This window comes from Melanerpes formicivorus, unplaced genomic scaffold (assembly GCF_026170545.1).
Source record: "Melanerpes formicivorus ecotype bairdi unplaced genomic scaffold, bMelFor1.0.p_v2 SCAF_38, whole genome shotgun sequence".
NCBI classification, from domain to species: domain Eukaryota; kingdom Metazoa; phylum Chordata; class Aves; order Piciformes; family Picidae; genus Melanerpes; species Melanerpes formicivorus.
The window spans coordinates 2,785,403-2,801,558 of NW_027142390.1; the positions used below are offsets into that span (position 1 = coordinate 2,785,403).

General features: G+C 47.2%; 1 protein-coding gene across 4 annotated transcripts in view; it reads right to left on the reverse strand.

The window, feature by feature from the left end:
- The window catches only part of HEMK1 (HemK methyltransferase family member 1), a 79,747-nt gene that overhangs the window by 11,110 nt on the left and 52,481 nt on the right, over positions 1–16,156 (reverse strand). For 2 of the 4 annotated variants that reach the window (XM_068157831.1, XM_068157834.1), the window contains 2 exons: positions 15,657–15,748; positions 13,187–13,280 (listed from right to left, as the gene is read on the reverse strand). In XM_068157831.1, the coding sequence (XP_068013932.1) occupies positions 13,187–13,280; positions 15,657–15,748 (186 nt within the window). Of the gene's footprint in view, positions 1–13,186; positions 13,281–15,543; positions 15,615–15,656; positions 15,749–16,156 lie in introns of those variants that run through there. The other 2 variants (XM_068157833.1, XM_068157832.1) reach the window with 2 other exon arrangements.

A 16,156-nucleotide genomic window follows, 5' to 3' on the forward strand; every position in this document is an offset into this window, starting at 1 on the left:
TCCAGTTGTTGAGGTTGAGCTGGAAAGAGCCAGAGATGCCTGTGCCTTTGCTCACCAGATACTCAATGACAACAACCTTTGTGCTTCTCCAGACCCTATTCCTCTGTCTTTCACTGCTCCCAGTGCTTCTCTGCAATAAGCTCAGTCAAGCTCATAGCCAAAAGCCCATGACAGAGGAAGAAGCAGCCCACAGGCTGGAGAGCACTGTTCTGAGAGGCCTTCACTGGAAAGTTTGGTGACTGACACCTAAGCTAGCCTCAGCCAGGTATGAGGAACCACACACTGCAGTGCCCTACCCTGCTTACCATGTCATTACTGGCACTGCACTCAGACATTCCTTGCTGCTGCCATGGGATTCCTTTCCTAAGCAATTATAGAGGAAAACATTTTTACAGACTCCCAACATGACTGCCAGTGCTCAGCAACAGGGGAAAACAGCCACCTTAGCTACCCACTTCTGTGTGCAAATGGCTGTTGCCTTTCAGCTAACAGCTCCAGGGGAACTGGTCTGAACACACTTCTACAAGGGAGGCAGCCAGAGATTGTAACTGCAGCTGGTGTTGGGAAGCAGGTGCTGATGATTCAAAGATCACACATCAAAAGCCACACAAAACATTCTGCTGGGCCATGAAATCATTCTTTTAAATACCTGCCCTTTCTGGTCACTTACAGTATTTCCAGGAAATCTCTGCAGTCACTCAGAAGAACCATCTCTCTCCAGGGCTAATCACAGGGCAGCTCAAGTTACTGATCACAAATGTCCAAATGTAAATTTCATGCAGTAGAACTACTGTCAGCATTTATTAACTGCTTCAAGGTTTATCATTAGCAATTCCAAGCTTGGGGTTTTTAATGGTTCTACTTTACACATTCCACAGGGAAAATACTTTTAGAGTGCTTTCCAAAGCTCCTACTGAAACATGACTGATTTGGGGGGTTTACCACATGTATATTAAACAGGGATGTTTGCACTGCTTAGGCTTTGCATCCTATCTCCTGCCTCCCTTGCCTTGCTGTCTTGCTTGTTTCATACACTCCTTACCATGGCAATGGCTAGTTCTTTCAAAACACACATGGTTATCCCAGCAGTTCAGAATTAAAAGGTGTTAAAAATGTAAGAACCCAAACAAACTCCATTCATTTCCAGACATTGGTATCTCACAGCAATCAAAAAGTTCAATAGTTATGAAAATAAATCCTTTGGTGAAATAACTTTGATTGGCAAGCAAAACAGAAGGTGTATTCTAACTGGCATAGTAGGAAAAGAAACCACGAGATTCTTTGATGCTGAATTCAGCTTGCAACTATGGATGTATCAAAAGCAAGAAATCAGGACAAGATCGAATGCACTGCAGTAAGACATTTTGTAGCTCTGCAGGAACTGGCTGTGATACCCTGCTCATACCATCACAGAATGGTTTGGGTGGGAAGGGGTCTCCAAAAGTCATCTAGTCCAAACCTCGTGCAGTGAGCAGGGACATCCTCCATTAGATCAGGTTGCCCAGAGCCCCATTGAGCCTGACCTTGAATATTTCCAACTACCTCCCTGGGCAACCTCTTCGAGTGTTCTACCACCCTCACGTTAAAGAACATTCTCCTAACATCCAACCTAAATCTACTCTAATATCAAACCACTGCCCCTCATCCTATCACTCCAGCCCTTTGTAAACAGTCCCTTTCCAGCCTTCTTGGTGCACCCCCTTCAAGTCCTGGAGTCCTTTCCTTCACTTACAGCTTTCACATGAACACCACACCTCCCCAACACCTACAGAAGAACCAGAAGATCCCAGCACCCATGATACTGTCACTGCCACCAGACTTGCTTTTCAGACATCATGAATTAAGTTATGCAAAATTGCTTCAAAAGAGTGTTCTCCAGAGCCTCCTTAGTATTTGTCAACTTTCAGCTTCTCCAAGCACACCACCACTTCCATGATGTCACTGCTGAAAACTGATAAATCACATGGCTTTGCAGAACCCCTTTCAAATCTCACCTTGAGAGAGGAGATATTTCTGGCCACACATTAAAGTGCTCGCACAAAGACTACAAAACAGCCTGCAAGACATGTTCCCTACCTCTGTGCAAGAATCTGATGAGACCCACAGGTGGGAAAGAGCAGCAAAGAGGAGGAAAGTGTTAAAAAGAGATGCCAGTCCCAAGCACAGAGAAACTGGGACAAGGGCAGATGGCCAAAACCTTTGGTCTTTGTGTGTGGGATATGCCACATCTTCTCAGGCTGAGCAGGTTCAGAGCACAAACATCACTGCTAAAAGCCACCTTCACTGTCAGTTTGATCACCAACTATAAAGGCTGAGAGATGAAATTACAAAAAGGTCCACTGGGAAATAAGAGAAAACACTTTGGCAGCCTGGCTAATTAGCTTTGGAATGTCCTAGGTAAGTCCTCCACAACCTGGCACTCCCAACTGAAAGGGCAGGCAGTTCCAGAGGGTTTACTGCCACTCACAAACACAGGATTCAATAAATCAGAGAGAGAAAAATGTCCTTCGCTACAAAAAAAACCCAAACAAACACAAAACCTCCCAACCAACCAAACCCCCTCTGTTTGGGATGAAACAAAGACTTGACAACCACGGGGTCTTTATTGTCTCTAAAACCAGGAACATTAGTTGGCTTGCTCAGGTGCCCTGTCCCTGCAGCATGCTGAGCACTACCTTTTGCATCTTTAGCCTCACAACTCCTGTTTTCCAGATGAGCAACTGTAAGACAGTCACCACTCCAACAGCACAGAAGACAACAATGGGAGATCAGAGCATTGAACCCAATGCTCCAGAAGTCACCTTCATGTCTTTCCAAAGACACCACTTCAGAGCATGGAAACAGGTCCCCCAAACCCAAGTTGAAAACAGGCAGGGCTAGAATTGTGTGAGGGCAACTGACCTCCTGCAGCAAAGCAGAAGGCACAAGGGTCAGAAGCAGAGTCCCAAATCAACTCAACAAACAGTGCCTGGCTGCTCTTGAATCATCTTTCTGCCGTTACTGCTGTAGATAAACCCTCTAAATACAAAACCCCACAACAATCCACAGTGCTGGATTAAGGAGCAAGTAGAACCATAAACTCAAGGGGCATCTTAGAAGTGTGACCTGACCCCACATTTCCTATAGCCTAACACAAATGCTCAAGTGTGAAGTTCTTGAAATTCAAATTCCTGCTTACAGTATGTGTCACTATTGTCAGGAACAACACAGCTCTCACTGAAATCTTGCTAAGCAGTGCTACAGGGACTGGCAGGACTACTTTTATCCTGTGGAGTGCTGCACACATACATGAGTATGTAAGAGTGAGTGATTTTTGTGTCAGAGTCAAGAAGTGGAACATTTTGAAGATCTTTTCTCCTGTAGTCCATGCAAGAAGATTCTTCTTCCCAGCAAAAGCTACTTTTGGAAGGAGGGGAAGGACTTAATGGCAGACAAAACCACAAAGAAATTCCAGTCTGCTGTTGCTAGCAAAGGCACAAAGGTGGAAGGGAAGGAGGGGCCTAGACATGGCTTGGGGAGCCCCCATGACTCAAGAGCTGTTGATGGCTGCTTGCAGGGGGAGACTGTGCATTTCATTCAATAGCCAGCTCACAGCTCTGTAGTTACTGGTGTGACTAAACCCCAACCTCTCTGCTTGTTGCAAACTCCTCCTGCACAGCACTCATCAATACACTTCCCCCTTGATGCCATTTTAAAAGATTTTGTGCAAAAAAAGAAGTACTCACAAGGATGTCAAGAGCACAAGCTACCTCTGCAACCTGTGCACTCATGGTGAAGGTAAGTCAGGTGCAAAGCAAAGCATCCAGAAGGGTTTTTACACTGCACCAGGCTGCCAGTGATGCAGGTACCAAGTGAGGGGTTTACAAGGATCTACTTCCTGTGCTTCAGCACAACAAGCTAATGGGGAGAATATATCTGGACCCTCTACTTCTTTCCCAAGTGAATTTTAAAATCTACAGGGGAAAATGCAGGAGACCCTTGAGAGGGAGAAGGGTATCTGGCCCTGATTAGCAAAGGAAGAGCTTGCAAGGACTAGAAGACACCCACTGCCTGTGGTTCCTTATACAGAGGACACAAATACTTGCTTCTCATGCTACTTAATATCCAGCACTCAGAGGTTCTCAAGCTTTCATCTCTCAGCCAAGCCACTCACAGCACACTCTCACCTTGTGATTCCAGGAAGTCTTGCTTCACTACCAGATTTGCCCTAAGTTCACAGTCATTTATTTGGATTTTCCCCCCTGCATCTCCTCTGCTGAGTGAAACAAACACAAAGCTTTGTGAACACCTCCAGCTTCCCATGAGCCTCTTGCCTCAACCTCCCACCCACAATCCCTGCTCCCCAGCCCCCCAGCACACACTCATGTTCTGACAGGTTCTTGGTATTACCTCCCCCTCCCTGTGGCCAGGTCTCTAGCTCACTGTATTTCTTGGAACTGCAGCTGCACAAAGACAGCACAAGGACAGTGTCTGCCAGCACCCAAACCACAAGCTCCACAGCTGCACAGCCCCAGCCAGCAGCCAGCATAGGGTCAGGCAGCTTTCAGCACCACAACAGCTGGGAGGAAATGGCAGATTCTTGCTGCTCCATGGTGGCTACAGAGCTGTGGGGAAGGCCAGAGTTGAGGCAATCAGTTTTACAGCCCAGCAACACTGAATGACCCATCCCATGTTTCTGTGATTAAAAGCTCAAAGCTAAGAAAAACAACAGGAGAAGAGGAATGGGAAAAGCAAGGATGGAGGTCACAAATTCACACTTCATTTCCTAGAAGCAGCCTTTTTTTTGTGCCCCACATGCTCAGTGGTAAGCAGGCAAGGCAAGGTCTCGGAGCTACAGGTCAGGCTGACAAGAAGCTCTAACATCTGATGTCAGCAAACAGGACAAGGAAAGCAAGAGACCCAGGAAAACCTGGGTAACCTTCTCCCTGCTCTCACACACTTCCTGGGAATGTTTCAGTTATTTGTATGCTTTCCAAAAACTTCTGTTCTCAGAATCCAGGGCTTTCCATACAGCCTGATCTGATATTAACCAAATCACCCCTCCCCTCCTGTTTGCCCACTTGGCTGCCAATCAGCACATGACCAAACACTGGGAAGCCAAGCTGCAAACCTAACCCCATGGCAATAGCCCCAGAAGATCATTGCCATGTACCCTCCTTCCAAAACCAGCCACCAAGCCAGCCCAGTGATTAGTATGCAGGCAGGTAGGGCATTCTTGTCCTGGGCCCTTCTGCCTGCGAGGAGAAAGCAAAGATGTTGCACCAAGTCCATGGGACTCACCTATAGACACCTAAAGCAAACCACCATTGTAACTCCAGAAGGTGCTACTGCTCCTGAAAGAAAATCTGGCTTTAGACAGAAGCAATGACAGACAAACAGGTAAAGGCACACTCTGAGGAGGGGGTTTGGCTTCTCTGTCACACAACAGAAGCAGCTCCTGATGTGTCCAAGCCAAGGAGAAGCTCTGACAGCACCCAGAAATGACTTTGCCAAAGGGCAGCAACCTTTGTAACCTGTATGGGCTAATGTCCAAGAAAAATTACCACACTTGTCATGTCCAAACTTAGCCAGGTCCAAGAGGGACAAGAAGAGTGGATCAGAGTGACTGTAAGACAGCTGTACCTTGGGTTTCCAGCTCAGGTCTGTTTAGGTACATCTCCCCAGAAGCAGCTACTGGTACTGATGACTGCCAGACACAGCATCTGGGGTCCAGCTCACTAATCCCTACCTCTGAAATTCTTAGAGGTCTGAAAGAAGCTGGGAGTAGGAAATTGATTTCCCCCCTGTTCACGAGGGAACCTGCTGGAGTTCCATCCCTCCTGTTACAGTCACTCTATAGCTAGCTTTTCTCTAGTTCTAGTCCTAAGTCCTGCTCTAAGTGCTGCTGTGCTAAGCCACCTAGCTTGAATCTCACAGACACAGAGAGCCTCTTTCAATCACAAAAGGGAGATTAAAAACCTTTTAGAGGTTTTTTTTAGGGCCAACAAAAAAATTTAAAAGTCAAAGCATTAACAACCTTGGAGGTCTGTGAGTAAGGCAGGACAAACTAACCTGGGGAACAGGTTTGTACAGGACTTAGAAAGAACAGCTCTTGCCTTCCCTGCCTTCAGCACAGATTTTAGCCTTAAATCTGTATTTCTGATTCTGGCCTGGAAATCACCAACTTGGAAGTAATCTACACTAGTACAGCCTTTTTTTTTGTTGCATAGGAAGCCAGGAGAAACTACTGCCAGAGCTCAACCTTGGCCACTCAGCCAGGAACAGCCCTGCTTCTTCCTCCATCTCCTTTTGAATAAGAAATCTGGCCTGGGAAAACATCCTGTCCTCATTTGGCCAGCAACAGGCTCCTGCTGAGCTGTTTCAATAATTAATTACCTTCTCTGTTAAAGATGTGCACCTTTTCTTCTGGCCTGCATTTATAGTGCTTGTTATATGCACTGTATGAAACTAAAGGGACTTCTGTTATTAAATTTCTGCTCCCTGTGCCAGGTAATTAACCCCTAAGCTTGCCTTTGATGAGCTAAACAGGCTTTCACAACAAGGCAGATTTTTCCGGCTGCTAAGCCACCTGCTGGCTCTCCTCCAAGCCCAGTTTTCCATTTCTTTCTCAACTGATCAGTAACATAACTGCACATCATATTTTTGCAACTATTCCACCACTGTCATCCACAGATTATTTAATCCTGCTACTTGTACTTGGCAATCCCCTCTTAACACCCACAAAGATCACATTAGCCTGCTTGGGCAGCCCACTGAAAATGGGTGCTCATGGCCAGAGCCACCTGTAAGAGTCCCAAATCTTTTTCCAAGCTATTCTGGCAGCAGAAGTCCCTCAGCCACAAGGCACAGGCTGCATTATTTTTCTCTGTTATCCTATTAAACACTTGTACCTAGCTCAAAGGGCAATTCCCATTGCACTACAGCAAAACCAGCCTCCTTCCAGAATTCCCATTCCCCAGCCTCTGTGCCACAGCCCACTTTCACAGAACAGTTTCCCTCCAACAATAAAATACTGATGATTGAATGATAGAATAGACTGGATTAGAAGGGACCTACAAAGGTCATCTAGTCCAACCCCCTCTGCAGTAAGAAGGGGCATCCTCCAGTAGGTAAGGCTGCCCAGAGCCCTGTCAAGCTCCACCTTGAGTATCTCCAGGGATGGAACCTCAACCACCCCCCTGGGCAACCTGTTCCAGTGTTCCACCACCCTCATAGTAAAAAACTCGTTCCTAACATCCAATCTAAATCTGCTCTCCTCTAGTTTGATGCCACTGCCCCTTGTCCTCTCTGCAGACTTTTGTAAACAGCCTCTCTCCATCCTTCTTGCAGGCCCCCTTCAGGCACTGGAAGGCTGCCATTAGGTCTCCCCAGAGCCTTCTCTTCTCCAGGCTGAACAACTCCAGTTCCCTCAGCCTGTCTTCACAGCAGAGATACTCCAACCCCCTGATCATTTTCATGGCCCTTCTCTGGACCTGCTCCAACAGATCTATGTCCTTCCTATACTGAGTGCTCCAGACCCAGATGCAGTACTCCAGGTGAGGTCTCACCAGAGCAATGTGGCAGAATCAGTTCTCTGGATCTGCTGGCCATACATCTGTTGGTGCAGCCCAGGACTGCCTATCATATTGCCTAAATCTGATCTGTGTGAGGCCCCAACAGCACCGCTCCAGCTTGAGCACGCTTCATCACAGCTGGGTATTGACAGAGCGCAGTTAATTTTTGACCCATTAGCTAATGCTCTGTTGCACTTATGTGCAGTGTACTCTATAGCAGCCTCTGGATGGTTCAAGAAGGGACCTTAGGTTGGGTACAAGTTAAGGCAAAATTATCCTTTTCACTTCCCATACTGGGAAGTCAGTGACACAGACAGGAGAAGCAGCTTCCCTATGAAGAGAGAATCATGAGACAAAGCCAATCTCCTGACTCCTGAGCAATGGCTGCACTCACTACAGAGTGTGACCCTTTGATCTTCCCCAAAAGTAAACACCTGAGACAACAAAACTAGGGAAATGAAAGGCAAATGTACTTCCTTTTAGCGCTGATTAAAACAGAAAATGTGTGCAGGGCTTTGACAGAGTGCTGGAGCAAGGCTCCACCCTGCAATCCCTGCATTTGCATACACATGCCAAGAAGCAAAAATCCTCCCTTCTCTGTGTGCTTGATCTTCTTGGAAAGTTAATGATTATGTTTAGCTAGAAGGAAGGTGAAACTTCACAAACAGTCCCTCTAGGCAAATCTCTGCCTGAAGTGCTCTTGTGGAGCGGCCCAGCACAAGGACTGCCCTTCAGCCGACAGAGGCACGTGAACAGCAATGGCTCCAGTGCATCCAGCCTGTGGTCACAGGAAAGGCACAATCCATTCTGGGAAACAAGCTGAAAGCTTAAAAATCATAGGAGAAGAAAGAATGATTGAACAGCAATGGGACTATAAATTACAAATGCTGTAGAGAGCATGAATGGTTTATGTGGTGCACATAGGAGGCAAGGGCTCTCCTGTTAAATGAGCAGGCAGCACTGCAAGCAAATGAAAGTTTTCCCAGTTACAACACAAAATTAGAAAGATTCACTGTCAGATGATGTCATGCAGGCTAGACACAGGCAGCCTCCAAAGAGGATTAAACAAATTAATGGAGGACATAGCCATCAGCCCCAAATCCAGCTTTGACTAAGAACAGTCCGTAACTGGTGTCCATCAAAAGGGGCTCCTTCCATGCCTACCTTTTCCCGTGCATATTTTTCCACTCATCTGCTACAAGCCCTCATCAGACACAGCAGATTGAGCCAGATGGACCAGCAGTCTGACCCACTAAGCCTTTAGCCTTGCTCTTGCAGCAGATTATAGCTGCTTTTTTGCATAACTACTGAAAAATATTCAACATGGCACAGAGTTGTAATTTCTTTCCCTAAGATGTCTCCCAGGCTAACCACACATCCCCACCCTGCAGTGTCCCCCCCTACAGGACAAAGGACTGTTCTCATGACACAGCCACCACAACAAAGCCAGACACAAAACCAAACCAAACCACCACACAAAAAAACCAGGTCTGAACTCAGGTCAAGGAGGTGTCACCAGGGGACTCGTATGTGGCCTGTGGGTCTGAGGGGATGGCAGGACTGTAACAATCCTCCCAAGCAGAACTGGACCTCTCCTCCCAGCAGCTTTCTTCCAGCAAAAATAAAAACTCCATGTCCAAGAGCCTGACTCTACCCACAGAGCAGCTGCAAGGGCTTAAAGGAGACTATTTTTTTAATCCACTGAACAAATAAGCCCTCGTTTGCTTTAACACACAGCATCTGAGGCAGGAGGCGATGCGAAACACCAGAAATCCTACCACAATTAATGCGGAATAGAGCCACGGGAGCTGCGCCAGCCTGAGCCTGCAGTGCCCTCTAGGGGTGGCAGACCGGTGAGTCCCACACCCCACACCACCTGAGAGAGGTCCTACACCAAACCGAATCATTTTGCCTGTATTTGCCTGGACAGGGAAAGAAATTACATATGCACGGTTTGCTGCATCCTTCTCTTTGGTCTGCTTCTCCCTCTGATCCACATGGCTGCTGCCCGGGTGTCAGGCCTTGCTTTGGGAGAAGGAGTTTCTTCTCCATTAACACAGTGACTGAGCAGCATTGAGAACAGGATTCTTGGGCATTAGGATAACAATCACTTAGCAAAGACAACTCACAGGACAGGGCACACCCTGCACTTTGGCCCCAAACTCCTCCCCAGTGCAGAAGCCTGGTTCTGGTGGTCACAGTGTCTGGCAGGACACTGGGCTCCACAACGGCTTGCCTGCAGCAGCGAGTCTGAAGCTTTACTCCCAGAGGGCCAGGTAACTGAAGGAAGGTGAGGCAGAGGACTGCTCAACAAGGATCTCCTCCAATGCAGCATGTCTGTGCTCACAGAACTATCAGCCCTGCAGCCAAAAAACTATGCATGCAATCAGCTTTGTTATGACCCTCTCAGAGCTTAAACAGGACCTGCTCTTTTCCTTTTGGCTGGTGCTCCCTCCCAACCCAGAGTCCCGTGGAACAGAAGAATGAAGCCACATGTGCTGAATCAATACTCCCAGAGGGAGTGAATGGGATAGGGCTCAGCTACCAGACAGAACCAAAGGGGCTGATTTCACACAGGGCAAAATTCAGCAGACAGCTGAGCTTCTCTCTTTGCATATGTCCGTGTCCCCAAGCCTGAAACAACGCTGGTGGTTTGTGTCACACGGCATTGGCCTTCATGCCATCACAACACGTCTGGGAGACAGCTTTGCTCTGTAACCATAGAATAAAATGTGCATCACAGAGATGGCTGCTCTTCTTCTCAGGCTTGGAATCAACAAGTAGGAGCATTTGCAGAAACTACATAAATACAACTAGGAACTAAAGGATTATTTACAAGTATTAGTTGTAAAGCACTATTGGTTTTAAGAATGCTGCAGACAAATCCTAAACAGAAAGAGAGCAACAGATGCAACCAACAAATATTTTTGAGAGGAGTTATTTCCACTGCAGTTGTGAAGTCTGGAAAAAACACTCTGATGAAACAAAACAAAGGCAAACTCCAACTGAAGGCCATTCCACAAAGCTCTGAGTCAGAGATGACCAACCTTCCCCCTTCCCAGCAGAAAGGAACACTCTGGACAGCAGCTCACTTTGTGCAGCTGGTGACACACAGTACAGGACTCCAGGAAGCTGCACGTGCCTCATGTGCTGCTGGCAGGTGCTGCCAAACAGCTGGAGCTTGTCCCCGTGCTCCTCCTGTCTGACTTCCCCATGACAGATCACAGGGAAACTCTGCTTTCTACACAGCTCCATTCCTGAGCTATCACCATAACCTTCTGGCCTTCCATAATGAGTCTGCTAAAAATGTGCCTTGCTAGTAAGTAGACATCAAATAGGATTTTCCCAGAGAGCCAAGCTCTGGGTTACGCTGTTTGTAGTTTTGCACCGGGGTATGTTAAGTGCTTTCAAACACAGCAGAGTACACAGCACTGCATTTCAGTTTGAGATGCTTTTACCAAAATCACATTTGTAGGCACAATTAATGATGTTCTCAGGCATTAGCCACTGTGGCTTCCACTCCACACAATAGGCTTTTGTTTGAAGCCCGGCACTGCATGGAGAGAATTAGAGAACAGCACCAGAGGAAGCCTTGCCAGCAGATGTTTGGACTTGCAGAACAAACAAGTTCTCCCTGGTTTCGGTGCCCACACTGCATCCACAAATTAATGGGCAGTCAGAGGTTGGAAATACTCTCTTGAATCAACCAGAGCAGAAATACTGTTGACAACAATAAAGCTAACCATTGCTGGGCTCCAACTGGCAAAGCCATTCCTTAGATCCCTATCTCCAGACTTAATCACCACAGACTGGTCAAATCCAGACAGAGAGAGCTCACACCTTCTCTGAACACAAAAGTCATCACTATGATTCAGGGCCCAGCAGGCTTCCATGAGATGCTGCTGACACCCCCCCCCCCCCCCCCCACCAAATCAAGACTCTGGTTCTGAATATTCTTCTACAAGAGGGTGCCCAGGTGGGGGGGAGGGTTTGTGTTGGGTCCCACTCGGCTGTCTGGAGCCCTCTCATGGATTTCAGTAGCACCCACTTCTTCAAAGGGCACGATGGAAGCACAGCTTGTCTTTGCCTTTTAACTTTTGCACAATAAAAGGTGTCAGGTGAAGGGCTCTGCAGGCTGCATCCTCTCTTCAGTGAGATGCTTCTTCTTCACATTCCCAATCCTACCCCTTCCCCAGAAAAAAAGCAAAGATGGTATTCCCACCTCCAAAGCCCACTCAGACATTTGCCTCTCTTCTGATGCTGTCAGTAGGGCACATAACTCTGAAGGAGCCTTTTCATTCTTTCTACAGCACAGGTCCCTACTTAAGAGACCTCAGCAGAGGGCCAGCAGCAGCAGGCAAATGACTGAAGAAATGGCTACTGGGCTGAAACAAATTCACATGTCTGGGATGCTAAACAGACAAAACTGTGGAGGCCACTGCATCCCCAAAAGCTAATAGTTCCAAAAGAAAACAAATTTCAGAAGAAAAACAAACATACAAAACATCCACCCACCCCAAAACAACAAAACACCCCAACCAACCAACCCAAAACTACAAACAACACCACAGGAAAAAAGAACCCAAAGCAAAACACCAACACAAAACACCAAACTGAAACAAAAAAACCCACAACAAACAAACAAAAAACCCAAACCAAGCTCCAACCAACTAAAAATCCCGAAAGCCTAAAACCTCCTGAGCACTAGCAAACAGAAAGATTTCCTTCCTAGGCTGGATCCACTGAGCTGAAAGCTAGGCTGCTGTCAGAGAAAGTGTCACCATTGAGTTCTTGAGCTTTTTCCTACTAGCAGAACACTGGGGAAAATGGATGTATACCTTGGTCATAGTATCATAGTATCAGTCAGGGTTGGAAGGGACCACAAGGATCATCTAGTTCCAACCCCCCTGCCATGGGCAGGGACATCCCACACTAGACCAGGCTGGCCAGAGCCTCATCCAGCCTGGTCTTAAATACTTAATGTCATGTATGGCTGTCCTTAACATTCTTATGACTGACATTCATATTTCCTTCCAGATCAGGTCAGAACTTACCCTTCAGTTTCCAGTGTTTGTTTTGTTACTGCTCCATAAACAACCCTTCAGTTTCCAGCGTTGGTCCAGAAACCATTGTGAAGACACCAGACAAGTGGTAAGTGCCATTTCCTGTCAGCCTGCAGTGACTTAGTTTGCACATGGACAAACAAGCTCCAGTGTCCACTTTCTATTACTGCAGGATTTTGCTAACAATCCTTGGACAACTTGGAGATTCTTACCCTTGTACCAAAGTACTAAGCCACTGGGACAGAGCACTAGCGGTTTTGAGCTGCAAGGAGCTGCTGCTACAGCAGAGGTAAGGAAAAAAGCCAATGATTCCATCAGCAGAGAGAGCTCTGTGTAATTAAGTGACATGTTAGCTTGCAAGACCTTTTGCTCTAAGTCAGGAAGCAAAGTGCACCAGTGTCAGTTCTAGACCACCAGCTCCGAATCCTCCTCTGTTCTAAAAGCACTGATCTGACCTCTTCATCACTACAAGCTCACACTATACAGGGCACCTTCGTTGCAATGCTGTGGTTGCACTGTGCTCTGTGATTTGCAGACTCAAGCCCCCCCCAACATTTCCCACATCCATACCTCTGTCTCAGGCCGAGGAATAAATACTGGGGGTCTCATCTTCAGAGTCAGGTCCTGAAAATCCCACTCACCGATCACATACTGCAGCGGCATTCTGCGGCAGGCAAAAGCAAACGTGAACACTTCAGCACGACAATCCACGACACACAAAAGCTGCTGTGCAATGTGCCTCTGCACTCTCAGGGAGCTGGAGGAGCTCGATGCCCACAGAAGAATTTGTTATCACTGGGCCCAGGGAACTAGAGGCTAGTCAGCCTCACTTTGATACTGGGGAAACTGGAGGAACAAACAGTCTTAGAGATCATTTTCAAGCAGGCTAAGTGTAGGAAAGTGACTGGGAGTAGAGAGCATGGATTTAGAAAGGGGATATCATTCCTGACCAACCTGACAGCCACCCTTGGCACAAAGTGCCCTGAGGAATCAACACTGTTTATCTTGACCTTCCTAAGAGTTTTGATACTGTCTCACCTAACATCCTCATGTACAAGCTCATTAAGTTAAATGAGGTGAACTGAAAACTGACTGAACTGGCAGGCTTGGAGGGCTGCATTCAGCATCACAAAGTCCAGCTGAAGGCTGATCACTCGTGGAGTAACCCTGGGGTCAACAGAAGGGCAAATATAGCATAACACCTTCATTAATGATCTGGATGAAGGGACACAGAGCACCCTTGACATGTTTGCAGAGGACAGAAAACTGGGGGGAGTGGTTAACAGACCATATGGGTGTGCTACTTTCCAGAGGGCTCTCAGGAGGCTGGAGAAATGGGCTGACAGGTACCTCATGAAATTCAGCACAGAGCAACATGGAGTCCTATAAACTGGGAAGGAATAACCCCATGCACCAGTGCAGGCTAGGGACCAAGCAGATGGACAGTGGCCTTACAGGAAAGGCCCTGGGGAGTGGGTGGACAAGCTGACTGTGAGTCAGCAGTGTGCCCTTGCATTAAAGGCAGCCAAAGGCTTCCTAGGCTGCAAGAGGCAGAACACTGCCAGAAGGTGGAAGTGGGCATCCTCCCCCTCTATTCAGCACTGGTAGGGAGCATGTGGGGTATTGGGCTCCCAGTACAGGACTTTCATGGACATACTGGAATAAGTCCAACAAATGGCTGTTAAGACAATTAAAGGATTGGAGCTTAGAACATACAAGGAGGGAGATTGAGAGGGGAAACAGTTTAGCCTTGAGAAGGGAAGGCTCAGGCTGTGGGGGCAAGAGAGGGAAATCTCATCAGCAACCATATGTATCTGATGAGATGGAGTGAAGAAGATGGAGCCTGACTCTTTTCAGCAGTATCCAGTGAAAAGACAGGCCAAGGGCACAAGCTGCCAGCCAGGAAAGTCCATTTGGACCTAAGAACCTCTCTATTATCTTATTATTGTTTTTAAACACTGTGAGGGTGGTCAAACACTGGAACAGGATGTTCACACAGGCTGAGTTGTAATCTGTACCTGGTTATAATAAAAATCAGACTGGGCATGGCTCTGAGCAACTTGCTCTGGCTGATCCTGCTTAAAGCTAGAGGGTGGGCTAGACTCCAGAGGTGCCTGTCAATCTCAATGATCCCATGATTCCATGAATTTGAGGCCATGTTTTCAGCTGCTGTGAGGCACCATACCTCACTTCTGGATGTTAAACAATGCTTAAGATAGAGCAACTTGCAAGGGAGATGGCCCTGGGAATGTTGCATTTCTGCTTGTAACACAAGATTTGAGACCAGCAGGAAAATGTCAGGGAAGACACTCAGATCTTACAGGCAGTAACCACTGTCAACACACTGACTCCCTGAGAAAACTTCTATCCTATCCTGTGTAAATCAGGGCAGGACTAATCCACACAGCAAAATGAGGATCCACATCATAACATACTCACATAAACAAGCAGGAGGAAGCCACCTCCAAACATACTGCCAAGGGTCAACCTCCCTTCCAAATGATCTAAGTTCCTGAATATTTCCTCTCCCCACATGCTACTCCCCAGGTAGCTCCTTCACACTAAACCCATTTCATTTTTTGCTAAAAGATCCCCTCACACACAGCAAACAAATGGAGACCTAAGCTTTGGCAGCCATGGACATCTCTAAACAGCAGAGAAATCCCTCTGCAGGCAATGCCTAGAAAGGAAAGCACAGCAACACCACAGCCCAGTGTAGGACTGACAGCTGAAGAGAAAGCTGAACCAGTACAGAAGGGCCAAGGCTTAATTTTGTAAGCCCAGAAGGGCTCAGTGGAAACACACCCAACTCAGGAGCCACTACTGACACTTTCCTGCTCCTCTGCAATGCACTTCACTCCCAGACAGGACAGACAGGTGGTTTGCTGCTGGACACTAACCATGAGGGACCAGCACAGTACTGTTACCTGACATATCCACTGCTAATTGTCTTCTGCCTTCTCTCTGCTTCCATTCTTCTGACTGTGTTAAGGCTGTAGGAAACCCCTCCAAAGACACAAGTGTAACAGGCTGCTCCTACCTTTCCAATCGCTTGTAGCTCAGCTGCTGGATGTGCTCCTGCTGCACTGCTGTAAGTGGAGTGTGGAGGCTTTTGGAATGCAAGCTCTGAAACTGAAGACAAGGTCACTTTAAACCCTGCCCATCTCTGACACCTGGGTGTCCTCTGTACCCTCCTGATGCACCTCCCAGGGAGGCCCACCATGCTGACAAACACATGTGCCTGGGACTGCTGGAACCAGAAATGATAACCCAGCTGCATGTTTTAAGCCCAGCCTGTACAACTGTTCTTCTGCTACTTTTCAGGGCTCAGAAAAATCGGTACAACTAAGAAATGTACCACCAGGCAAGTCAGGTACAGGGTCTGTGGACAGGTCATGGGTTAACATTTCATTTTCTGCAAAGGAAGGCACTGAAGATGCTCTGAGTGCTTTACTGGCAATAATAAACTATGGCTCACCCTTTCTGCCATCTAGGGATGGAAAAGTTGCTCTGCTTCCTTTAAGTGAGGTAAAAAGAGAG